This window comes from Triticum aestivum, chromosome 7B (assembly GCF_018294505.1).
Source record: "Triticum aestivum cultivar Chinese Spring chromosome 7B, IWGSC CS RefSeq v2.1, whole genome shotgun sequence".
NCBI classification, from domain to species: domain Eukaryota; kingdom Viridiplantae; phylum Streptophyta; class Magnoliopsida; order Poales; family Poaceae; genus Triticum; species Triticum aestivum.
The window spans coordinates 710,345,902-710,372,270 of NC_057813.1; the positions used below are offsets into that span (position 1 = coordinate 710,345,902).

The following is a 26,369-nucleotide window of genomic DNA, read 5'->3' on the forward strand; positions in this document are numbered from 1 at the left end:
AGTCGAGCATATTGGTTAAATCGTCGACAGTGGCTACGAAGTGGGTGGTGGGTGGGCTTCGAATTTCTTCGTCGTCCGCATCCCAACCCTGATGACCATAGTCCGGCCAGTGCTCTCCTGATAAAGAGAGAGACTTTAGTGAATTCAGGATGTCGCCAAAGGGCGAGTGTTGAAAGATGTCCGCGGCGGTGAACTCCATGATCGGAGCCCAATTGGGTTCGATCGGGAGAGGTGCGGAAGATTCGGAGTCCGGAACGGAGTCCGGCGCCTTGGAGTCACGAGCTCTGCGAAGGACAAGATTGGTGTTCGGCTCGATCGCCGTAGAGATTGCAGCCCCCGAGGCGGCGTCCAGCCACCCGTCCTTGATCAGCGCAGTCGGCTCCGAGCTAAGGGTCGTAGTGGACACCTGAGCGGCGCTCTGGGCGCTGTCCGGTGGCAGAGCTAGATCATGCCCCTTGTGACAGTGCGGCACGCTCGGCTGTGGCTCAAATCCGTCGAAGATCAAGTCTCCGCGGATGTCAGCCGTGTAGTTTAAACTTCCAAATCTGACCTGATGGCCAGGGGCGTAGCTTTCGATCTGCTCCAGATGGCCAAGTGAATTGGCCCGCAGTGCAAAGCCGCCGAATACGAAGATCTGTCCGGGGAGAAAAATCTCACCCTGGACCGCGTCGTGTTTGATGATCGAAGAAGCCATCGGGCCCGAAGGTGACGACACAGAGGAACTCTCAATGAAAGCACCAATGTCGGTGTCAAAACCGACGGATCTCGGGTAGGGGGTCCCGAACTGTGCGTCTAGACGGATGGTAACAGGAGACAAGGGACACGATGTTTTTACCCAGGTTCGGGCCCTCTCGATGGAGGTAAAACCCTAATCCTGCTTGATTAATATTGATGATATGGGTAGTACAAGAGTAGATCTACCACGAGATCAGAGAGGCTAAACCCTAGAAGCTAGCCTATGGTATGATTGTTGTTCGTCCTACGGACTAAAACTCTCCGGTTTATATAGACACCGGAGAGGGCTAGGGTTACACAGAGTCGGTTACAATGGGAGGAGATCTACATATCGTATCGCCAAGCTTGCCTTCCACGCCAAGGAAAGTCCCATCCGGACACGGAACAAAGTCTTCAATCTTATATCTTCATAGTCCGGGAGTCCGGCCAAAGGTCATAGTCCGGTCATCCGGACACCCCCTAATCCAGGACTCCCTCAACGACCATGCTCAAGCAGAGAGAAAGCGTCGTATGAAGGCCTGAGCAAGAGGACTAGGTTATGTAGCATTTGTAAACTCCCAGGACACAAGAGGACTACATGCCCGGACCGTGGTGATGTTCCTAAACAACCTCGCAAGCCTGTGACTTGCAGGAATTGCGGTGTTACAGGGCATCGGCGCACCTCGTGCACTAGGCCGCTCATGCCTAACGCATCTTAGAATAAACGTTGAACCCATGTACAAGTAGAATAATAGATGATTTCCCAGTGTGTTATGTGTGGATGGATTTCCACGCTTAATCCCAGTGACTGTAAACTGTGAAGTGATGAAGCTTTCATGTTTGAACCGATGCAGAATCTAGAAGGATTGTACGCCAGTCCTTGTGGAGTGGCAAGATAATATTAGACCATTCGTCGCAACCGCATTTGCGATATGCAACATTTTGTGTGTTCAACACCGAATTGCAATGCAGGTTGGAGCACACAGCCAGACAGAGGCACATATGCATAAAGAAACAAGCACTAAAAATCTTTGGTCATTCTAAACTGATAGTTTAGTGTTTGCAGGACTTCGGATATTTTATTACCTAGCTTAAGTCACTTAAGGAAATATATCAGGGGTTCTAGCCACAATCGACAAATGATAGATGTGAGCATGTAACTTATTTAAATGACTGATTCCAATCACACAGTGTGAGAGCAGTGACTCAGGCAGTTATTTGTGAAGGTGGTAATTAGACAGAGATTTGTCAAAACAACATCATCACAAGTAAAAAAATGAATGTGAAGATGACCAAAACAAAAATCTCCATACATGGCTACATCCTTATATTTATGAGAAGAAAGTGGACAAGATGAGTCCTTCTTAACTGTAATTAATTTTCTAGATGTGAAAGTAAACACTCCAGAGGTACACTGGGTCTATATTTGGATTACTTCTCCATTACCTGGGCCATAGAACAATTCCACGGAAATAAATGTTGTGATCATTATAGTGGAAGCTCAAGATTACATGAAAGATATTTATTTTGTACGATTCTCTTAAAGCAGGAATTGAAACAAACACAGTGTTTGTAGGACTTCAGATTTTTATTACCTAGCTTAAGTCACTTAAGGAAATATATCATGGGTTTCAGCCACAATCAATAAATGATACTCTCTCTGTTCCTAAATATTTGTCTTTCTAAAGATTTCAACAAATGACTACATACGGAGCAAAATGAGTGAATCTACACTTTAAAATATGTCTATATACATCCGTATGTGGTAGTCCATTTGAAATCCTAAAAAGACAAATATTTAGGAACGGAGGGAGTAGATGTGAAGCCTATAACTAACTTACGAGACTGATTCAAATCACACGGTGTGAGGGCACACTATTCTTTCTTTGTTATTCAGAGCAATGACTCAGGCTATTATTTGTGAACGCAGTAATTGGGCAGAGATTTTTTTTCAAACAACATCATCGAAAGAAAAGAAAAAATGAATGTGAAGATGACCAAAAGAAAAAACCTCCCTACATCCTTATATTTATGAGAAGTGGACAAGATGAGTCCTTCACTGCAATTAATTTCCAGAGGTGAAAGTAAAGACTCCAAAGGTAAACTGCAGCTTTATTTGGATTACTTCTCCATTACCTTGGCCATAAAAAATAAAAACTATTCCACGAAAATACATGTTCTGATTTTATGACTCCAAAAATGGTAGTGGAAGCTTGAGCTATGCGAAAGATATTTTCTTTTGTACGATTCTCTCAAAACTAATGTATTTTATGACTCCATTTTCTTTTGTACGATTCTCTCAAAACTAAGCTGACCCCCTTCATGTTCTCTTCGAGCACCGGGCAGTGGCGAGCTGGGGCACCCATGCTCGGGTCGGCCATGCCAGTGTCACCCATGGACCATACTCATCTCAGGCGGCACCAGGCCTATGGCTGCTTCTACTGGGAGTCCACCCTGATCAAGAGAAGAGAGTTGCTTGTGCTCAACATCTAGAGAATGGAGTTCTCCATTGCTGAGCTCCCATCCTCTGGTTGGGGCACTATAGGGGTGGCCATTGTGGAGGCCGGGGAGGGCAGGCTTGGGCTGTTTGGTATCCGGGATGGAATTGCCGGTGGCAAACCTGACCTTTGCTATACAGTTAGGCGTAACAAAGGCAAGAATTCTGGTCAATGGCAGATGGTGAAGACATTCGCACTTGGTTCTGAGGGCTTGAATTATATCAAAGCCGCAACCGAGAGGTATGTGCTCCTTATATGTTCTGAAGCCCCGCGGTTCATAGGCTTGTCTATGGAGATGCCAGAGTTGGAGTATATCTCAGTGGACGTTAAGAAGCTGCAGCTTGAGTAGTACACGACTGTGTGCATCCTGTAACAAAGAGACCGGGGTAATCCCATTTTCAGAAAAAACATGATATAGGTAATCTTTCTTTACTTACTTCTCGTCCGCCAGCTCCATTTATCTTGCGACATGTGTCATTGACGTGAGGCTATATGTGCACCCCCCCTCCCAATGCTAGTTTCATAGCACGCGTTCATAGATAAAATGCTGAAGTGACACGTCAATTAAAGAAAAAAGAGAAGGGAGTTGTATCTTAGTGAAGATATTTCTTAGCACAAGTTCATACATAAAATGTTGATGTGACACATCTAAAAAAGAAAAAGAAGGGAGTTGTATTTTAGTGAAGATACGGCTCTTCTTTGCCGCGTTTTCTACAGTGTAATTAATGCTCTAATCCGGTGTGCCTTTTTTTTCTATCTTTGTATTCTGTCCTCTTCTCTGCATCTAGGCTAACAATATTAAAATGCACATGTGATCCATAAAGAATTTAAATGTGATTGCTTCTAAAAATTTATTATCACCTAGGATTACTGTTAAGAGCCAATACATTGGGAGCGCCTTGGGCACACCTTTTACGAGTATGTCAAATTCTTCCGCTAGGCTCGTCACTAAAATCAAAGGACCTTGATAAGTGACACATGTGTGGCACGAACATATGGTAACTTCGATTATTTTTTATGGCAAGTTTAGTGACGCGAGGATGGCAATTTTAATTTTCAAGCATGGCAACTTCTTTTCGGATGACAAATTTCAGTTTTTTCCGAGTTTGTTTTTTCTTTTCAGATGGCAGTTTTAGTAGTAAAATGTCAGGAGCGGAGTGCTTCGTGCCACACATGTGACACTTATCATTTGAAAAATTGAAGCTGCCGGGTTGCGCGGCCTTAGCTCCACCATATAATGATCTATACATTAGTGTCCCTCTATGGTAAAATCCGTGTGGCTGGCTCATGGTGTGACGAATGTGGATAGCTTCACTGTATGATGCTTACGACGGTGTGTGTCCAGTTGGAGTTGTGGTGGCCAAATGAATTAGTCATGAGTTCTAATTGTAATTCGGCTAAATTGCGAGTTGTTATAGTTTTGGTTTGAGACCGCTTGGGTTCAATTATCTGGCAATACTATTGATGAAAAGGGCACACAGCCCCTGATCCATTTCAAACGAAATGAAACAGAACAATATTTAGTTACAACACGCGAGGACATGCCAAATTGCTGGGGATTTTTTTATTAAAGGATTGCCAGATACTATGGGGAAGGCAATTGCTAAAAGAAATGCTGAAAAGAATTGCCAAATACTGTAGGGAAGGCATTCGGCAATTCTTTTCAGCTTAATATAGATGAGATGCAAATGTGCTTCCCGCTCGAAACCTCCTCAAGTCCTCACTCGTCACAATAAGATGCTGAAACGTTCCATGAGGTTGCAAATATAACCATCCTTTCATTTGGACAATTAAAACTAATCAACCTTCCATAACCCATATTTTAACTGAAGCCACAATCACCCCCCCCTCCCCCCCCCCCCCCCCCCCCCCCCCAAACATACAAGCGATCGTGCGAGCAAAACAATGAATAACTGAACACATAACATATGTACCAGCGATCGTGCGAGCAAAACAATGAATGAATGAACAAACACATGACTGTACACACATGTGATCGATCAATGAAATAAGTGAACATCGAAGAATGAGATCGATGATCAGGCCATCATCATGACCCGGAACTCATCGAAGGAGAGTTTGCCGTCACCGTCGAGGTCGAATCTGCAGATCATTGCCTGGCACTCCTCCACGCCCAGCTCGTGTGACCCCAGCCTGCTCAGCGTCCGCCTCAGGCTCGCCGGCGTAATCGTGTCTTCCGTGGACGACGACGCGTACATCCCGAACGCCTCCCTCAGGCACCTTCGCTTCACGTCGGCATCGTCCTCTTCCTGGGCACCGGGGGCTGTCAGCCTCGAGAACTCTTCTTGGTTTAGCAACCCATCACCGTCGGCGTCCACCGCCGCGAGGACCGCCGCTGCCTCCTCCTCGGACACACCCTCGCCCAGCGTCGCCTCCATGCAGCGCCGCAGTTCGGACACGGACACCTTGCCGTCTCCATCCTTGTCGAAGGCCGCGAACACCGACGGCACCACCATGATCGAGTGACGACTATTCGTCGATCTTGCTTCCTTTTCTCTAAATGTTGCTGCTGATCTAGCTAGCTGATTGGGAGCTGGTAACTTGATTTGTAGGATGCCTTGAAAGTAGTTGGTGATGACATGGCGCGTGTGGCGGGGTTTATATACGCGTGCGAACGGAAGACAGCATGTTGGCATCGATGGAGATGATGTGTCAGCATCGACGCCTTAGTTTCCGCGTTATTTTTTGCACTACACATCACATGTGTGTGAAATTTGGTATATATATTTCGATCCTCCGTGTTTTGTACGCGTGCAAGTCCCTTCGAAGAAGTTCATCGTCGAGCATGGACGTAGTATATATGGCGCATGCGTCGACTTCAATTCCTTGCGTCAATTAATTAAGCACCACGAAATCATGTTTTATACCAAGGGTCAAATGTTAATGACAGCACGTGGATTCATGGATATGAGATGGCGAATAATGAAGCTCGATCCGCAACGCGGACGTCAACAGCCGGCCGACCAGCACCGCCGCGACGAGAAACAGCGATCGACGACGCCCACGCGCTGGGTAAGATGTGCACGGCATGGCAGCCACATGGTGTAGTTATCTAGAGCTTAATTGATTAATTATCTCTTTCGCAAAAAAAAAATGATTAATTATCTGGGAGAGAAAAAAAATCAGATTCTCATCTGCCTCGCGAGCAAACCACTGCTAATCAGTTAGTAGGACGGATGGGATGGGCCCCTACTGAAAAATCATAAGTTTCAATGACTGAAGATTAAAACTTATTGTGCCCCTACTGTGCTCTCTACGGGATCCAACTAATTCGCGAATCGCGAGGCAATTGAGCGGCCGGACGGGACTTGGCAAGTGCGTTCCCCTGTGAATTTTCATATGTAAGTAGGTTGTTGATAACATCTTTATAACCAGCTTTCTGCATGAGTTTATTGGTTGTATTAGTCAGATCTTAAGTGATGATGATTTTTTCTCCCAAGAAAAAATTGATGATGATTTTGTAACCAATGATCTTTAGCTGTTTGCCAAAGCTAATGCAATCTGCGTGTTCCAGATTTAAAATAAATAAATCAAAGTGAGCATAATCTTACGATACAAATTATATTTGATGCGCTATGTGTCGGTAGGTTGATGATACGACCGGATCCGCCGCCTCCACATCCATTGGACAATGCACATGATAATCCTCCGATACCTACCGTGTCAGCAAGTTGCGTCCCGGTAGGTTTGCAACATGGCTCATGTTGTGCTTGGGTGTTTGCACCACGAGCCATGTAGCGCTCTCGCCTTGCCACCGGCGACTGCTTCCACCATTGCGACACAAGCATTGTTGCGCTCAACATGTCTGCAACATGTGCCATGTTGCACATCTAGCCGCCGCTCTCTATGGTTGACCTGTCCGCAACAGACCCCGTCTGCGAAGCCATGTTGCAAGGACTGTGCAACATGAACTGTTTTGCAAAGACATTTGCGTAGTGGGGCAGTGTGCCGAGCAATTACAATAGGGGGACAACTCTGCCCATGGAGGGAAGTTTCCTGCTGAGAGTGGGAATACAGAAGACAACTTCATTGCAATTGGCAATCATGCCACGAACTTGTTCATACAGTTTTCACATCCAATCGCTCTGCAAAGCTCCCACCGTTGCTCCCATCCCCGCAGTCCTCGGCACCCGCATTGCCGCCATCCCCTACGCCCGCAACGCCAACCCTCACTAGTCGGCGACACAACACCTCTTTGCCTCGTTCTTCCCAGGCGACAGCCCACCGACGCCTCTCAACCCTATGCTCGTCGACAACCCCACACGGTCCTCGGTGCCCCACAACCGCCTTCCTCACACCTTCCTGCCCCTTTGAAGGATTAAAGACGACGAATGTCGCCTGGGGGTGGGTGGGGGTTGAGTAGGAAGCTTCCAAATTAAATTCCTTTCTTATTAAATTTTAGAGTCAAGTCGGAAATATAAGTTATCTACAATGCAATTAAGTGATTCAACCCTACATGCTGCATGACAACAAGCTAGTAAGCTACACAAGGTAACACACAAGCAAGTAGGAACAAGTAAAGCTAGGGTAAAGAGAGAACCAAAAGCGGTAGAGAAGATGATGAAATATGAAGTTCACACACTTGAGGGGTGTGCTAATCTCCGTTGGAGAGGAGACCCGGGGGGAGGGGCAATGAATGTCTCACCTTCCTCTCCGAGAACCACTAGAAACGAATGCTTTGGCTCCCTTGTACTAGGGGTAGCTGTTGGGCCGAGCTGGAAACACTCTTAGGGAAAATTGAGCGTAGCTCAGATGGTTTGCTTCTTTCTGATGGAATCAACCCATCAGAATTCAAGTCCTAGACTTAGCACTGATGGATCAGTAATATAAGCCTAATTTGGCTTGGTTGCAAGCGGTTATAATTTAGGTTCAAGGCCGCTTGGGTTTAACTATCTGGTAATTCTATAGCTGAAAAGGGTGCCCAGCCCCGATCTATCCGAAACCAAATGAAACAAACAATATTCTGCTACAACACGCGAGGACAAGCCGAATTGCCTTCCCCATAGTATCTGACAATTCTTTTCAGCTTAATATATGGAATGAAGATTTGCCTCCGGCTCCAAACCTCCTCAAGTCCTCACTGTTGAAATATATTGCCCGCCTCTCTTCATCAGTTCGGACTTTTGGATGAGTTGACTGAAGCATGAATTCAATACTCACTCGCCACAATAAGATGCTCAAGTGTTGCATTAGATAGCAAATATAACCATCCTTTCATTTGGACAACTGAAACCGATTAACCCACATTTGAACTAAAGCAGCAACTTCCCCTATAGCATACTAGTGATCGTGTGAGCAAAGCAATGAATAAATGTACACATGACATAACATACTAGCGATCATGCGAGCAAAACAATGAATGAATGAACACGAGTACATGACTGTACTTACATATGTGATCGATCAACGAATTAAGTTAACATTGTATGTGATCTAGAAGAATGCAAAGAAGAGATCAAGTCGATGATCAGGCCATCATCATGACCTGGAACTCGTCGAACGAGAGTTTGCCGTCGCCGTCAAGGTCGAACCTGCAGATCATTGCCCTGCACTCCTCCACGCCCAGCTCGTGCGACCCCAGCCTGGTCAGCGTCCGCCTCAGGCTCGCCGGCGTAATCGTGTCTTCCACGGACGACGACGTGTACATCCCGAACGCCTCCCTCAGGCACCTTCGCTTGACGCCGGCATCGTCCTCTTCATGGGTGCCGGTGGTAGCCAGTCTCGAGAACTCTTCTTGGTTTAGCAGCCCGTCCCCGTCCGCGTCCACCGCAGCGAGGATCGCCGCCGCCTCCATCTCGGGCACGTCCTCGCCCAGCGTCGCCTCCATGCAGCGCCGTAGCTCGGACACGGAAACCTTGCTCCGCAAAACTCCCACCAACCCTCCCATCCCCGCAATCGTCTGTGCCTGCATTGCCGCCATCCCTGGCGCCCGCAGCGCCGACCCTCACCAGCCGGTGACACAACACCTCTTTGCCCCGCTCTTCCCGGGCGACAGCCCACAGATGCCTCTCACCCACTCGCACACCGGCAACCCCGCACGGTCCTCGGTGCCTCACAACCGTCTTCCTCACACCTCCCTGGCCCTTTGAAGGATGAAAGATGACGAATGTCTCCTGGGGAGGGCGTGAATAGGCCGCTACCAAATTATATTATTTTCTTATTTAATTTTAGAGTCAAGTGCAGAAATATAAATTATCTAGAAATGTGATACAACCCTATATGATGCATGATAACAAGCTAGTAAGCTACACAAGGTAACACACAAGCAAGTAGAAACAAGTAAAGCTACGGTAAAGAGAGAACCGAGAGTGGTAGAGAAGCTGATGTAATATGAAGTTCACACACATGAGGGGTGTGCTAATCTTCGTTGGAGAGGAGAGGGGGGAGGGCAAAAAATGCTCCCACGACAATGAATGTCTCACCTTCTTCTCCGAGAACCACAAGCAACAAATGCTTTGGCTCCCTTGTAGGGGCAGCACTTGGGCCAAGCTCAAAACCCTCTTAGGGCAAATTGAGCCTAGCTTAGATGGTTAGCTTCTTTTTGGTGGAATTAGCCTATCAGGATTCAAGTCCTAGACTTAGCACTGGTGCATCGGTCTTTCTTGATGGCCAAATGGATCGGTCATATGTTCTAAGCCTAATTTGGCTTGGTTGCGAGCGGTTATAATTTTGGTTCGAGGCTCCTTGGGTTTATTATCTGGCAATTCTATAGCTAAAAAGAGCACACAGCCCCGATCTATTTCAAACCAAATGAAACGATCAATATTCAGTTACAGCACGGGAGGACAGGCCGAAGTGCCTTCCCACAGTATCAGACAATTCTTTTCAGCTTAAATAGATAGAATACAAATTTGCCTCCTGCTCCAAACCTCCTCAAGTCCTCATTCGCCACAATAAGATGCTCAAATGTTGCATTAGATTGCAAATATAACCATCCTTTCATTTGGACAACTGAAACCGATTAACCCACATTTGAAGTAAAGCTGCAACTTCCCCTATAGCATACTAGTGATCGTGCGAGCAAAGTAATGAATAAATGTACACATGACACAACATACTAGCGATCGTGGGAGCAAAACAATGAATGAATGAACACGAGTACATGAGTGTACATACATATGTGATCGATCAACGAATTAAGTTAACATTGTATGTGATCTAGAAAAATGCCAAGAAGAGATCAAGTCGATGATCAGGCCATCATCATGACCCGGAACTTGTCAAACGAGAGCTTGCCGTCGCCGTCGAGGTCGAATCTGCAGATCATCGCCCGGCATTCCTCCACGCCCAGCTCGTGCAACCCCAGCCTGCTCAGTGTCCGCCTCAGGCTCGCCGGCGTAATCGTGTCTTCCGTGGGCGACGACGCGTACATCCCGAACGCGTCCCTCAGGCACCTTCGCTTCACGTTGGCATCGTCCTCTCCCTCGGCGCCGGCGACTAGCCTCGAGAACTCTCCCTGGTTTGGCAGCCCGTCGCCGTCGGCATCAACCGCCGCAAGGACCGCCACCGCTTCCTCCTCGGACACGCCCTCGCCCAGCGTCGCCTCCATGCAGCGCTGCAGCTCAGACGCGGACATCTTGTCGTCGCCATCTGTGTCAAAGGCGGTGAACACCGACGGCACCGCCATGATCGAGTGACGACTATTCGTGGATCTTGCTTCCTTTTCACTAAATGTTGCTGCTGATCCAGCTAGTTGATTGGGAGCTTAACTTGATTTGTATGCCTTGAAAGGAGTTGATGATGATATGGCGCGCGTGGTGGGGAATATATAGATACGCGTGTGATTTAGATGCATCCCTAGTTGGCGCAGAGGCCGGGGAACTGAAATTCTCCCCCTTTTTTTTAGTCCAGAGCAAATCCTCACTATGCGCAAACCCTAATCGTCCCGACCCGCTCCTCCCTGCGCGTCCCCCTCTCTGCCGCCGCCCGAGGTACTCACCGGCGCCGCCGCGTGGTACTGGTGAAGGTGGCGGCGGGGATCCAGGCGTATCCTCCTCGGGCAGGGAGCCTCGGATCCATGGCGGCGACCCTGGCTGGTGGCACGCGGCGCAGCTTGGCGGCGGGCGGCGCCGGCGTGGACATGTGGGCCACTTCCCTGGCCATGTGGATGGCGGGGAGGTGGTGGGCTTCAGCTGCGGCAGCGGTTCCTCCCTGGATGTTGGTAGCCATGGTGATGTTCGTCCTCGACCCCGATCTACTCCGATCTGCAGCGGATCCGGCCCTTGGTGGTTTCGGTCACCGTTCTGGGTGCTGGCCTTGCAGATCCGGTGGCTGGAAGGGTTTCGGGGGAATCTCTTGGCCGGCGTGGCGGCCACTCCGATGGCAGTGCCTTTGGATGTTGCTTCCCTCGATGGAGGCTTCAGAGAGGACCTCCTTCTTTCCACCCCTCCCAGGAGCTCAGGTGAAAACCTTAGACCCCCCCTATTCCAAGCGACGACGACACCACAGTGGTGTGCTCCTTCCTGAAGGGTTGCTCCGGGGCTGCTCAAGCGGCGGTGGAAGTGGTGGCAGTTCGGTGCCGACACATGCATTCTGGTCAGCTTCATCTTGAAGGCTGCGGCGACGTAGGCGACGCTCGTCTGGTGGAGCTACTGCCGATGGTCGAGGCATCGTCGGCAGTCTGCGCCATCAGGCTCGGGGTGCTCAGGGGGAAACCCCAGATCTGGGTCTTCCGGATCGGATGATGATGGCGTTCTATCGCTTTCCCTTCTGGGGGCATCGTTTTGGAGCAAGTGCTGGCTGGAGGGATGGTGGAGCGGTGCTTCATCTCACACTTTGATGGCGGCGGAGATCGATGACATGGCGCTGTGGAGACCCGACGTCCGATGCGCGGAGATGGGCTCGCACAGGAGGAGGTTGCTATCTGGCGTCATGATGACGTCGATGGCAGAGTGGCCAGACAAGGTAGAAGCCTCAATATGATCTGAAGACCTGTGAAAGATGGCAGCGACGACACACGAGTGCTTCTGATCGGACTGTGCCCCGAACCCGGTATGTGGCTCGGCTGGGGCTTCCGAATGAGTTTTGGCTTTGGGCTTTTGATGTTAGGCTTAAGTGAGTGGTTTGGGTAGTGGCCCAGCTAGCACCCCTTCATCATATTGGATAGGAGTAGCGGCATTTGTTGCCAAGATGGTGGATTCAGGCACATTGTTATAATACTTTGTATGGTCGTCGAGAATAATCAATAAAGTGGCCGTATGCATCTCCCAGATACAGAGGCCGGGGATCATATTCCTTTTCTAAAAAAACATACGCGTGCGATGTTGGCTTCGATGGAGGTGATGCGTCAGCATCGACGCCTTACTTTCCGCGATAGTTTTGTGCACTACACATCACATGTATGTGAAATTAAGTATATATTTCGATCCTCCGTGTTTTGTACGCGTAGAAGTTCCTTGAAGAAGTTTATCATCAATCATGGAGGTAGTATATTGGCGCGCATGCGTCGACCTCAATTCCTTGCCTCAATTAAGTAAGCACCACGAAACTGTGTTTTATATCCAATTGTTAAATGTTACTGACAGCCCACGTGGATTGATGGATATGAGATGACCAATCATGAAGCTCGATCGGCAACGCTGACGTCAACGCCGGTCGGCAAGCACCGCCGCCATGTAAAACAGCAGGCGACGACGCCAACGCGCTGGGTGAGATGTGCACGAAAACACGGCATGGCAGCCACATGGGTGGTACGGTTATCTAGAACTTAGAGCATCTACATTCGCGACGGTCAGGTACGGCTCCTCAAACATCTGCGGAAGCGTCCGCGGACACTGACTGGTCGCGTGCACAGATATTGATCAGTCATGCCTCAAATAATACAATCCACATCCAAACAACTCAATTATCACATCTCTAATCTATACAAACTCATATAACTACGTTCATGCACACACATCGTCCGGCTAATCCATCATTACTAAATAACATGTCATCGGACTACGAAAATTTGTCATGTTCAGCTATGGTGGAGATCATCCACAGCTGCCCTAACCCGTCCCGGCGCCCTTGCTGTCCTTCTCATGAAAGTACCGGTCGAAGACGCAGTAGCGACCAAGCCGGTTCCGTTCGTCGCCGGAGCTGTCCTCGTCATTGTTGTCCTCCTTCTCCTCATGCGATGGCAGTCCGGCCATGGCACGGACCGCCCGATTTTACTCTCGGGCGAGGGCGTGCGTGTTCCTCCGCTGCCGTTTCTTCACAATACGGGCGCGAATGGCTTCCTTCTCCGCGACTGGCCGCGCCGCCGCATCAGCCGCCTCTGCCGCCGCCATTTCCGCCATGGTATGGGCCTCAACGGCCCTTCCTCTCCTTCCCACGGCGGACTGCCCGTTCTCGGTGGGACTCATAGTCTGCCCAGAAAATCTCTCCTTCCCCGCATGAAGTGACACCCCAGTCAATGGATCCGGACTGGTCGGAGTCAGATCTGCTGCCTGCCATGCCAGAGACGGTCGGATATCGTCGGAGGTGAGCTCGGGTGTGGCGGAGGAAGTGGAGGGGTGAGGAGTGTGAAAAGGGTAGGGTTTGGTTCGGCGAGCGAATGGGGATGACTATCTGTGGGATCGGGTGGGCCAGCGTGGGCCGGGTACGACGTGGCGGATGCACCCGGACGTTCCCATCTCTGTCCCATATTTGGGTTGGATATAAGGGGTGCCAGTCAACCCGGGTGTTCGAGGCGTCCGTCTGGGTCTAAATTTTGTGGCCGATCGGTGATCGGGCGTGCTGTCCGAGCGTTTGAGGAGGGTTTGGGATTCCCGCTAGGGAGAGGAAAAAAAAATCAGATTCTCAACTGCCTTGCGAGAAAACTACTGCTAATCAGTTAGTACAACGGATGTGATGTCATGCATAGGCGCATAGCACGTCAGCCCATACTACTACACAATTCGACGGAGATATATCTGCTATTCAAACCACCATTGTCTTCTCTATATGTTATGAAAAGACAAGGTCAAGGTCAAATGACGTGTGACAGAAATACTAACTAGTCTTCTCTTCTTTCATGATGTTACTTCCGTGTCCTTTCTGATTCTTGCAAAGATAAACATAAGTATTGAATTTTTATATGTGAAATTCTTCTCATGCATCGATCTCACATGGACATGACCACATGAGTACCTATACTCATACGCGGCATTGTCCTATACTCATTTATCTTTTGGGCAGGAACGTGCATATCATGTGACATGTGGATGTATATATCAGCATTTGCTTCATATCCACTTGATAAGGTAGGTACCTAGGTAGTCTTTTTATTGTTGAGAAAAAGTACACAAGTTGTTGACAGCATTACACAGTACAGACACATGCGTTTTTATATATGCACATACACTCACCCCTAAGAAAACACATACACACATCCTACTCCTATAAGCATCTTCAAGAGACTGGACCGGCATATTATCTTGAGATTGACGAAGTCTCCACAAGTGCCTTGTAGTTAAGGTGAACGTCTTATCCCACTGAATGTGCATCACAGGAAATTCTGAAATAAATGCAGCGCTATTTATGGACCCGCAACAGGACTTGAACCTGATGGGTTGGGGATACCATTTTCCTTCTAATCATCCAACCACAGATTGGTTCGCAAGATTCTGTTAGTTGTACTTGTCAGGGTCTTAACCGATGATGATTTTCCCTTCCAAAAACGAAAACAAATGATGATTTTGTGACCATCAACTTTTAGTTCTTTGCCAAAGTTAATGCAATCTGAATGTTCCAAATTTAAAAGGGTCATTTACATCTGTGTCCCTAACTCGAACCCACTACTCACATTTGCCCCTAATTCGAAAGCCTGCTCAAAAATGCCCCTCCGCCGTCATGTTCCCTTATAGAATTTCCCTTCCGTGCCGTTTCCGTCCAGACAAGGCTGTTTAATTGTTAAGCGGCCGTTTCTTTGACATTTTTGTCCCTTCGTCCTTACACCTGGGCCTAGGTCACCGGTTCACTCTCCTCTCCCCCGCTCATTCTGTCGGCCGAGCCGCACGCTCTCTCTTTCTCCCCCAAATCGCCTCCCGCCGTAACCCTAAGCCTAGCTTGCTCGATCCCCTTGATCCCAACTCCTAAGGCTCGATCTACTGATGGCGGCCACGGTGGAGCTTCGGATCTGACTCCGTGTCGCACTCTGCTACGGCGTGAAGGAGACACAGGCGAGGGGATGGATGGGGACAACAGTTGCGGCGGCGACGAACGAGGGAGCACACCGCAGCTACAGAAGAATGCTTTGGCGGGGTAAGTTTCTTTTGTAATCTACTGCAGTCTCATGCCGTTTGTAGTTCGATTTGTTCTTGTAGTTTAATTTGTTGACCTAGTTCATAGTGCTCATGGCATTGGGATCTGTCTCTGTTTTCCATGGTCATCGTAGGATGGACCCCGATAGAGTAGTTGGGATGAATTGTAGAATGGAAACCACACTTCTAGCTAGTGCTGGCACAAAAGCATCCAACATAGGATTCTCTTTTCCCTTTGTTGCTGACAATCAATGGACTTTCAATCAGTTTAGATCTTCCATATGTGCTAAATATCCACGGGGTCTATACGATGCAGTGGAATTCAGGTACTGGGACATTGACAAATCAGCATGGGTCCCTGTCCAGTGTGATGATGAGCTTGGTATCATGTTTGCAATACATGATTCTTTCCCTGCTAAACTAGAAATCAGTGTCATACAAAGGGAGAGAGGAGAGCCAGAGAGCAGAGGAACAAGATCTCAGTCTAGGTCTACAGGTAAAGGTAGAACTAGCCAATCAAGGGGCAGAAAAACAACAGCTCATAGTGGAGGCAGCAGTTCCATGCAGGCACCAGGAACACCTACTGTAGAAGTTCCTAGGCATGCAGGTCCCTCTCATAATAAAGATTCAGGTGACCCATACACTGAAGAGGGACTACCAGATGATTGGCCAAGTGATGATGAGGATGAAAGGTTGTTTCCACAGTTTGTAACAAGGAAGAAGGGCAAGGAGAAAGATGATGAGGGGGAAGATTATGTTCCACCCCCTGAAGGCATGTTTGGTGAGGCAGGTGAAGATGAGAAAGAGGAGGACAATGACATGGGGTACTCTGAAACATCTGATGAGGAAAGACCAGATGTGCAATACAATAGAGATGATCCTTCTTTGAAAGAGGGAACAATATTTTCCAGTGCTTTAGACTGTAGAAATGCCCTTGCAACCTTCTCAATAAAGACTCAAAGTGAATTTGTGATAGACAAGAGTGACAGTACTAGGTTGACAGTGCATTGTGCTTATAAGAGGTGTCAATGGAGGATGCATGCCTCCTTAATGAGACACAGCACACTGTTTCAGGTATTAAATATAGCAACTAACAGTGCATTTGTAGTTAGCAGCATTGATACTGTATTTTGTTTGTTTGTTGCAGCACATAGGTTCTGACATGTTTCTGAACTATCATGAATGCAGGTTAAAGTGAACAAGACTGCTCATACATGTCCCAGTGTGAACAGGAGGAAAAGATTGAGGTCAGCTAAGAGTAGATGGGCTGTTGATGCTGTGAAGACCTGGATTTTAGAGGATTCAGAAGTGGGACCAACAGAATTGCAGAAAAATTTGAAGAAGAAGTATGGCCTGGCAGTTCCATATATGAGAGTATTCTATGGGAAGCAAATGGCACTTGACAATATCTATGGTAAGTGGGTTGACTCTTTTCAGTTATTGTATACCTTCAAGGCAGAAGTGGAGAAAGCATCTCCTGGCAGTGTAGTTAGCATTGATAAACACACTGTACAGTACAAACTGAATGGGAAGAGTAGACAGAAAGAGTGCTTTAGAAGAGTATTTGTTTCTTTCAAAGCATGCTGGCAAGGGTTTTTGAATGGGTGTAGGCCTTATCTTGCAGTAGATGCCACTGCATTGAATGGCAGATTTAGAGGGCAACTAGTTAGTGCATGTGCTGTGGATGCTTGCAACTGGATCTTCCCAGTTGCATATGGAGTTGTAGAGGGTGAAAATATAGAGAGTTGGACTTGGTTTTTCCAGAATTTAAGAGAGCTTATAGGACACCCACCAGGTCTTGTTATCCACACTGATGCATGCAAAGGCCTGGAGACTGCAGTGGAAGCTGTGTTCCCAGGTGTGGAGCACAGAGAATGCATGAGGCATTTGGCTGCAAATTTCACAAAAAAGTTTAGAGGAAAATTCTTTGATGAAAATTTATGGCCCAGCTCATTAACATACAACATAAAGAAACACAACTACCATCTTAGGCAATTGCACAGTAAGGCTGGTGTGAAAGAGTACTTAGAGGAGCATCACACCAAGCTATGGGCAAGGTCACTGTTCAATGAAGTGTGCAAAATAGATTTTGTTAATAACAATCTAGCTGAGTCCTTCAATTCAAAGATTAGAAAATGGAAGGGTGTACACATTGTGGACTTGCTAGACAAAATAAGACAATTTATAATGGAAAAGTTTGATCTCAGACAGCAGATTGCAGCTGCTACATTCATTGGCCACATCATAATCCCCAAAGTCATGAAAATGCTTCATGCAAAATCTAAGGACCTTGATATGGAGATAGTGAAAAGAAGCACATATGAGGCAGAGATTACAACAGTTGACAAGGAAAAGAGAGAGTGGAGATATCCAGTAAATTTGGAAACTAGGAATTGCAGTTGTAGAAAGTGGCAGTTAACTGGACAGCCTTGCATACATGCTTTGTATTTTATTACTTCAATGAGAGGCCCAGTAAGTGAGATTGATCAGTATGTACATGAGTACTTTTCTGTTGCTAGGTTCAATGCTACTTATGCTGAAAATTTGCCTACAATGGAGGGCAAACAACAGTGGGATGTGGTGGACCCTGGGTTTAAATTGTCTGCTCCATTGCAAAACAGGGCCCCTGGTAGACCTAGGAAGAATTAGGGCAAAATCTGAGGGAAAAGGACTTGGAGGGAGGAGAAAGAAATGTGGCAGGCGTGGAAGGCTTGCCCATCGTGCCACTCACTGCAAAGAATCCATTGACCCAGCTTTCGAGGAAGAGCACTGGGGGCTGAAAATGCAACAGATGAACCTTTAGATGCTAAAACTGATGCTGAAAATGCTATAGAGGTGGAAACTGATGCTGAAAATGCTACAGAGGTTGAACCTGATGCTGAAAATGCTAAAGAGGTTGAACCTGATGCTGCCATTGCTACAGATGCACCAACAGTGTCATCAGCTGTAAGGTGCAATTGCTACATATGTTATCATTTCAATTTTTGCATCATTTAATGTTCTCATTTCCTTTTTTGCTTCATTTAATGTTCTCAATTGTAGCCCAAGAAAGAACTACAAAAAGGCAGCTGACAGAGGGATGTCACCAGCCAAGAAGAGGCTCAAGTATGCACCAGATCCTACAGTAGGATCTGTAACTGGAAGCAACCAGCTAAGCAAAGAAGTGAGCAAAACGGTCACCACAAGGAGGAGTTCAAGGCTCTTAACTAACCCTGCTTGCAACACCAGGAGCAAGAAGATGAAAGATCTATGAACTTGTTAGCTGCTATGTTAAGTGTGTTGTTTTTGTTGTTTAAGAACTATTTATGAACTTGTTAGCTATTAGCTTAAGTGTGATACTGGAATTATGAACGTATGTAATGCTAAACTTGGGAGCTGCTATCTTGAATGTGCAATGCTATTATGAACTTATGCTATTTGTGAGATGCTATCTTGTGAGCTGCTACTTTTAAATATTTGTGAAATGCTATTTTGTCACAACAGATCATTTGGTCAGCTGCTAGTTTCATTTGAGCTGCTACTTTCAAAATGCCAAGCAAGATTCTTCAGTCATTACCAAATAGAAATATCACATCATTCCCAAATCACAACATTGTTCTGGGATAATACATTCCCAAACTAAGCTCCATCAAAGCATACACTACAAAAAGAAATCCATTTAGTATGGATTATTAGACCACCTAGAAACAAATGTGGCCAACATGCTAATACCAAGAACTATGATCAATCCCCAGGCTTGCATAACCTCGTTCCTCTTCTTCATCTTCAGCTTCAGTTTCTTGCTCATCTCTGTTAGATACATCACCCTCCTCTCTAAATGAGCTTTTAGCCAGCTCTTCTCCAATCCTGCATGAAGCTCCTCAAATGCACGGCCAACATGTTCGGTCGATGGCGGGTCAATCCAGACAACCCAGTCACATTCATCAGGAAGCTGCAAAATCAATGATCGAATTAGAAAGAGGAGAAAGAGCAGAATCAATTCAAGCTTACAAAAGCAAAAAAAACTTACATCAAGAGGGCAGCCGAGAAACCTTCTGCCAGAGCTTGCTCCTCCCCAGGCGACGCGATGAGCAGGAATAAGCCCGTGACCAGGGCACCGCCGCGACGACCGAACCTCAAGGCCATAGAATGTCATATCGGGGATGTAAAACTCCGATTGAAACTGAACTATCCCGACGCCATCAACCTATCAGCAAAGGGCAACCCAAATTGATGAACCCTAATAGCGCAATATCGCCCAAATCAACACTGAAACTTACATTGGCGGCCACCAACGAGATCGTGGAGAACATGCCCGCCGTGCCTGATGTACCCATCGCTCACCACGCCGTGCCTGGCCTGTCCCTCTCTCTTCGACCGCAGAAACGCCCGATCCAGTTATTGCTCAAAAATGCCCTTGTCGTCGCGAGGAAGAAGAAAGAGGGGAGAGAGGGTGAACCGGTTAGTTGGGCCCAGATGTAAGAAGGAGGGGTAAAAATGTCAAAGAAATGGCGCGTTAGCGGTCAAACAGCCTTGACTGGACGGAAACGGCTTGGAGGGGCATTTCTATAAGGGCACATGACGGCGGAGGGGCATTTTGAGCAGGCTTTGGAATTAGGGGTATATATGATTAGGTGGTTCGAGTTAGGGACAGAAATGCAAATGGCCCAATTTAAAATAAAAAAACAGACTGAGCATATTCTTATGTACAAATTATATTTGACACGCTACACCTCGGTGGGGTGATATGATACGTTCTGATCCGTCACCTCCACACCCGCCTGATGATGCAGAAGATAGCTATCCAACACCTACCGTGTTAGCAAGTTACGCCTCAGCCATTCTCAACATATATAGCTCATGATGTGCTCGGGGGTTTGCAATGCTAGCCGTGTTTGCACCATGGCCTGGGTTGCGACCTCTTCCACCAATGCCACATGAGTCGTGTTGTGCTCAGCATGTCTGCAACATGCACGTGATTGCACCCTGGCCTGGGTTATGACCGCTTCAACCAATGCAACATGAGCCGTGTTGCCCTCAGCATGTCTGCAACATGTGTCGTGTTTGCACCCGGGCCTGGGTTGCGACCACTTCCACCAATGCAACACGATCCGTGTTGCACTCAGCATGTCTGCAACATGTGCCATGTTTGCACCCTGGCCTGGGTTGTTTTCACTAATGCAACATGAGTCGTGTTGCGCTCAGCATGTCTGCAACATGTGCCGTGTTTGCACTCCTGGACTGGGTTGCGACCGCTTCCACCAATGCAACACTAGCTATGTTGTGCTCAACATGTATGTATCATGTGTCGTGTTTGCACCCTGGCCTGGGTTACGACCGCTTCCACCAGTGCAACATGAGTTGTGTTGCACTCAGCATGTCTACAACATGTGTCGTGTTGCAGATCCAGCTGCCGCTCTCCTTGGTTGACTTGTCCGCAACCGACCCCGTTTGTAAGGCCGTGCTGCAATGACTCTACAACATGAGCCGTGTTTTTCTTGGCAGGAAAACTTCCGATCTGTTCATGTTCAATCATGAGAATACAACAAACACTGGAAATAATAAGAATTACATCCAGATCCGTAGACTACCTAGTGATGACTACAAGCATTAAAGCGAGCTGAAGACACGCCGCCATCATCGCCTCTACCTCGCCGGAGCCAGGCAAAACTTGTTGTAGTAGACAATCATGGAGTCGTTGTGCTAAGAACCAATAAGACCAGCACACTAGAATAAGAACCGCCGCCGATTAAGAGACGTGTAGATTGGAAGGATTCAACCCAGAGACACCCAAACATAGATGAACGAAAATCTGATCCGAGTAGATCCTCCAAAGACAATCCCTGGCTGAATCATGCAATTTTCGCATGAGACACACCTCCACATGCCCTCTGAAGATGCTAAACGCACCACTGGGACAGGGCTAGGCGAGGAGAACCTTATACCATCTTCAGTAATCCGTCATTGTCTCGCCTTCCTGAACAGGATACAAACTCTAACAAAACTCAAAGAAACATCTAAAAATGGAGCCCTCCTGCCTGAAAGGGTCGAGATCTACATGCCCGGAAATGACCCCCTAAACCTCGGTTGCTCCCTAGAAATGTTATCACTAAAGACCAAAGTAGAAACCACAATATCCTCATCGTCGGATGATGAATCATCCAATGAACATATGACATTACAGTAAAAGAACTCATCCCCGTTGTCCAAAGTATCTTGTGGGCAACAGGTTGAACACCTTGCAGGTGTTGACGCTTGCGGGCATGGTGGTGTAGCGGACGGAGAAGGGCACCATCCTCTCCCTCGTGTCGGCAACAAGCCTATCCAGGTCCTCAATGCCGAGGTAAACATGGATGCGAGGGTGGTGCCGGTGGCGGTGAAGCACCGTGTCGGCGCGTGCTCCGACGATGGCGGGAAGGTGTCGCGGGGGGAATTGGTTGGACGTGGCGGCGACCTGAGTGGTGTTCAAGTGGTCAGGAGTGGGAGGCAGCGACGATGGTGGGGAACTCAAGTGTGGAGGGGGGGGGGAGAATGTTCGATGCACAGGCGAGCCATGAGGAGAACAAGGGAGGGCGTTGTTGGGGATATACATAACAGGTAGGCCCACGAAGGGTCGAAATATCATGAAGCATGGGGTCCACACAACATGTGGGTCCAGGTCAATTTCATACAGACACACTATCCACTCGACCAAGCAACATATCATCCACTCGGATGACGGTTCACCACTCGACCGTACGACTCACTCGGATATACGAAGACCAGCAGGCAGCAAGGCAGTCGGCATCTTTCTAATAGTGAGGGCTTAATGGTGGGCTGGCATTATGGCATTCATACCCCACTTTGTAACGTAGGAGGTGAGGGGGTGGCGCACTCTATATAAGCCACCCCCACCACTAGACTAAGGGGGGCTTCTGCTTCCACCTCTCTCTCTTTTCACCATTGGTCTCAGGACTTAAGCTCAGGCATGGGGATCCGTCCCTCTCGCTCACACACATTGTAATCTCCGGATATATACTCAGATAAAACAAAGCCTCTCCGGAGCACGAGACGTAGGGTTGTTATCTCCACCGTGAGAGGCCCGAACTCGCTAAAACCACCGTGTCACCCATATGCATCTCGATAGATCATGCTCCGTTATACTACCCCTATTCTACTGTCAGACTTAGAACCACGACAGTTGGCGCCCACCGTGGGGCATGGCGTCTATCGAACCATGATGCAAATGGTTTTTGTTTCTTCGATCTTCGTTCGTCGATCAACAATCATCAATGGAGGGTTTGATCCAAGATGGTCCAGACATCACTCCATCCACAGGAGAGACATGACACTCTTCATACAGAGGGATCAGGAAGTCCCATTCCATACTATCTTGTTCTTTACAATCTACCATTGATCTAACGATTGTTTGTTTTTCTTCTGTATGCACACGAGCTCATACAAAAGGATGCCTCCCTTTGTACCGATTGGTGGCTTGGCTCCCGGACGATGAAGCGCCGCTGTCCGCATGTCGTCATCTTCGGCCTCATCTACGGACGCCGTTGCCGAGCGCCCACACACGCACAGCCGCTAACGCTGTGCCTGGCTCTTCGGCCTGCGGAGCACGACGGCCGGCGGTCGATCCGGCTCCTCGGGCGACGAGGCCCCAATGCCGGCACTCGGCCCAGCTCCGCGGGCGTTGAAGTGCGACTCCGACGGCGCACGGCTCCGGCTCCTCGAGCAGTGAAACGCGACCACAGAGCAGTCTCGACCGACGATCCGGCTTCCGCACGGATGTTTGGGGAAGTCTACGTCCTCTGCAACCGCTCCATCGACTCCATCATCGTCGGCCCGCTCCTTCCCTCGACCGCCTGCTTGACCATGGTCTCTTCGACCATCTGCCCGGCTTCCAGCACGGCAGGGCGCCGCATGGACGGTGTGCTCCACACGGCGCATCTGTCCGAGGCCGGTCACGCTAGCCGCAAACGGCGAGCCCTCCTACAGGCGTCGCGGCCCCGCCGTGGCTTCCGCGGTAGTGGCGCTGGCCCGACGCGGCGCAGGTGTCAGGGCTGGCCGCGCCCGCCATGCGCAGCGGCTCCTCCCGCCGGCGTCTGCTAGCCTGCTGCAACGTCTGCAGTCAGGGCACAAGGCCACGATGCGGCAATAAATCGGCAGGGAGATAAATGGCCCATGGAAGAAGGAAACTTCCCTTACATGCATGAACGGTAACGCATTTTGCTTAATTACCACTAATTAACCCCTCCTGCATGCACGTACATGTCCTGGATATGGGCAACTCCATCAATGCATCCTAACGTCTTCTTCGTCTTTCTGGTGGCCCCGAGCGGAGAGACGCAGCAATCGACAACATGGGATTCCTGCGCCGAGTCAGCTAATCAACGGCAGCCTTCGCGCCGCGGCAACGTTTCCGACCGAGTGCTGCTCCAGTGACTCCCGTGGTGGAAGTGGAGGCTGGCCGTACCCCCGCACGCGTGACAGTTCGTCTCTCTTTCACCGGCGCTCGGTCGCGGACTGGTGGTGGCTCCCATGGTGGAGTCGCGGGCTGAGCGTCTGTCAAGTTGGCTGGCGGCCCGGCTCCGCCGAGCCACGAAGCATGATAGCCGGCAGCGCTGCCACTTCGTTCGACGTGAACTACCGGAAGCAGCCCTGTTGCAATGAAGGCCGGCCACACCCCGAGCGCACGGCTGCTCCTCCCTCTGTGGGCTGGTGGCGCTCTACTTCGATCAGGACGAGCTTGGAGGAACAAGTACCCGGCCACTCGGAAGAGGAATGAGGCCAGTGTCTTCATCGACTTACCCACTCGACTGGACAGTCTTCGTCGCTCGGCTGGACAGTCTTCGTCGACTTCTGTCAGGTGGACACGCCAGCATCACTCGGCCGCCCGCGCTTCGTCACTCAACGCCGCCCGCGCGCCGTCGCTCAGCTGCTGGACGCGTCTTCAACACTCGACTGTCCACTCATCACTCCGCGGGACACGTCTATTTCATTCAAACGTCCCGTGCCTGGTCATTCCACGTAACGCTACTCCGCGGGACGCGTCTACTTCACTCGGACGTCCCGTGCCTCGTCACTCCGCGGAATGCGTCTACTTCATTCGGACGCCCGCTCGTCGCCACACCGCCGGACGCGTCTGCTTCACTCGGACGCTCTGCCCGTCGCCACTCAGCCGCCGTCGGTTGGTCACTTCGTCACCGGTCGGTCGCCCCGCGCGTCGCCACTCGGTTGGTCACCTCATCACCACTCGGCCGCCCCGCGCGTCGCCACTCGGTTGGTCACCTCATCACCACTCGGCCGCCCCGCGCGTCGCCACTCGGTTGGTCACCTCATCACCACTCGGCCGCCCCGCGCGTCGCCACTCGGTTGGTCACCTCATCACCACTGGGCCGCCCCGCGCGTCGCCACTCGGTTGGTCACCTCATCACCACTCGGCCGCCCCGCGCGTCGCCACTCGGTTGGTCACCTCATCACCACTCGGCCGCCCACGCGTCGCCAATCGGTTGGTCACCTCATCACCACTCGGCCGCCCCGCGCGTCGCCACTCGGTTGGTCACCTCATCACCACTCGGCCGCCCCGCGCGTCGCCACTCGGTTGGTCACCTCATCACCACTCGGCCGCCCCGCGCGTCGCCACTCGGTTGGTCACCTCATCACCACTCGGCCGCCCCGCGCGTCGCCACTCGGTTGGTCACCTCATCACCACTCGGCCGCCCCGTGCGTCGCCACTCGGTTGGTCACCTCATCACCACTCGGCCGCCTCGCGCGTCGCCACTCGGTTGGTCACCTCATCACCACTCGGCCGCCCCGTGCGTCGCCACTCGGTTGGTCACCTCATCACCACTCGGCCGCCCCGCGCGTCGCCACTCGGTTGGTCACCTCATCACCACTCGGCCGCCCCGCGCGTCGCCACTCGGTTGGTCACCTCATCACCACTCGGCCGCTCTGCGCGTCGCCATTGGTTGATCGCCTCATCAGCACTCGGCCGCCCCGCGCGTCGCCAATCGGTTGGTCACCTCATCACCACTCGACCGCCCTGCGCGCCTTCAGACAGCTAAGTCATTTTACATTCTGTTATTTTCGTCTTCCCGAGTATTCCATAATTCACACATCAGGTTCACTCGGAGGCCACACCACCGAGTGTACCTGTACGCTCGACTGCTTATTTTCACATACTTGCTTAGTACTGGTTATGTGACTTCGAAGTCCAACTTCCTTTTTTCGCATATATCATTCACGAACACCATGTGTCGTTCTTCATTTCGAGTTTGCATCGGTCCTCCGGGGCTGCAACTCAGTCAAAACACTACACTTCCGTTTTATTTTAGCCAGTATTCCAACAAGTTCAGTAGGATTTCTCGCTTCGACAAGTGCGAACGAATCCTTCGCTCTTTTAAACTTTTGCTGGTCAACCAGCAAGCCCCTTGCACTCCCAGCGGGTGTCTATGGGTGTTATTCACACAAATCATTTCAGCACACATCAAATTTCCTCAAGAAATTATTGTGTTGACTTGTGCCATTTTTTACACAAGTTACCGCGATCACTCGACGGTCCTACGCGCCAACTTCATCGCTGCTCGGACTCGGTCTCCATACTGGTCCTAACGCACCACAACACTGACTTTGTCGCCCTGTTGATTTCAAACACGTCCGGCCAACCCCTCTATGGAATTCTCTTCATCATATCAATGATATAGACCTCGTCGGGCATGAGACAGATAAGTCCCTTTCATAATTAAACTTCACACTTCACTCTTTTGCGAGTTTGCTTCTTCCGAGCATCACTCGGAAGCTTCTCCTCATCTTTACCCAAATCCGACTCGATGAATTACAAATCATCCATTCAAAACTATATTTCTCATATTCCGACATGTCCGTTGTCGAAGCCTGTAGTATGCTCGGGGGCTACGCCGCACGCGGGGGCTGCATCTCATTTGGA

At 49.4% G+C, this 26,369-nt stretch overlaps 3 protein-coding genes across 3 annotated transcripts; all 3 read right to left on the reverse strand.

Moving 5' to 3' along the window:
* Positions 1-5,122: 5,122 nt before the first annotated feature.
* Positions 5,123-5,786, reverse strand: LOC123162603 (probable calcium-binding protein CML25/26). The gene has a single exon (XM_044580370.1). It carries the CDS (start codon positions 5,687-5,689, stop codon positions 5,252-5,254), a length of 438 nt encoding a protein of 145 aa, XP_044436305.1. The 5' UTR covers positions 5,690-5,786; the 3' UTR covers positions 5,123-5,251.
* A 2,771-nt stretch (positions 5,787-8,557) lies between these two features.
* LOC123158568 (probable calcium-binding protein CML25/26) lies at positions 8,558-9,153 on the reverse strand. The gene has a single exon (XM_044576492.1). The coding sequence runs from the start codon at positions 9,151-9,153 to the stop codon at positions 8,701-8,703; it is 453 nt and encodes a 150-aa protein (XP_044432427.1). The 3' UTR covers positions 8,558-8,700.
* Positions 9,154-10,425: 1,272 nt separating this feature from the next.
* On the reverse strand, positions 10,426-10,942 carry LOC123156402 (probable calcium-binding protein CML25/26). The gene has a single exon (XM_044574529.1). The coding sequence runs from the start codon at positions 10,858-10,860 to the stop codon at positions 10,426-10,428; it is 435 nt and encodes a 144-aa protein (XP_044430464.1). The 5' UTR covers positions 10,861-10,942.
* Positions 10,943-26,369: the final 15,427 nt, after the last annotated feature.

Excerpts from the sequence above, each read along its gene's own strand:
- LOC123156402 (XM_044574529.1), bottom strand. The coding sequence starts at position 10,860 with ATGGCGGTGCCGTCGGTGTTCACCGCCTTTGACACAGATGGCGACGAC.
- LOC123162603 (XM_044580370.1), bottom strand. The coding sequence starts at position 5,689 with ATGGTGGTGCCGTCGGTGTTCGCGGCCTTCGACAAGGATGGAGACGGC.
- LOC123158568 (XM_044576492.1), bottom strand. The coding sequence starts at position 9,153 with ATGGCGGCAATGCAGGCACAGACGATTGCGGGGATGGGAGGGTTGGTG.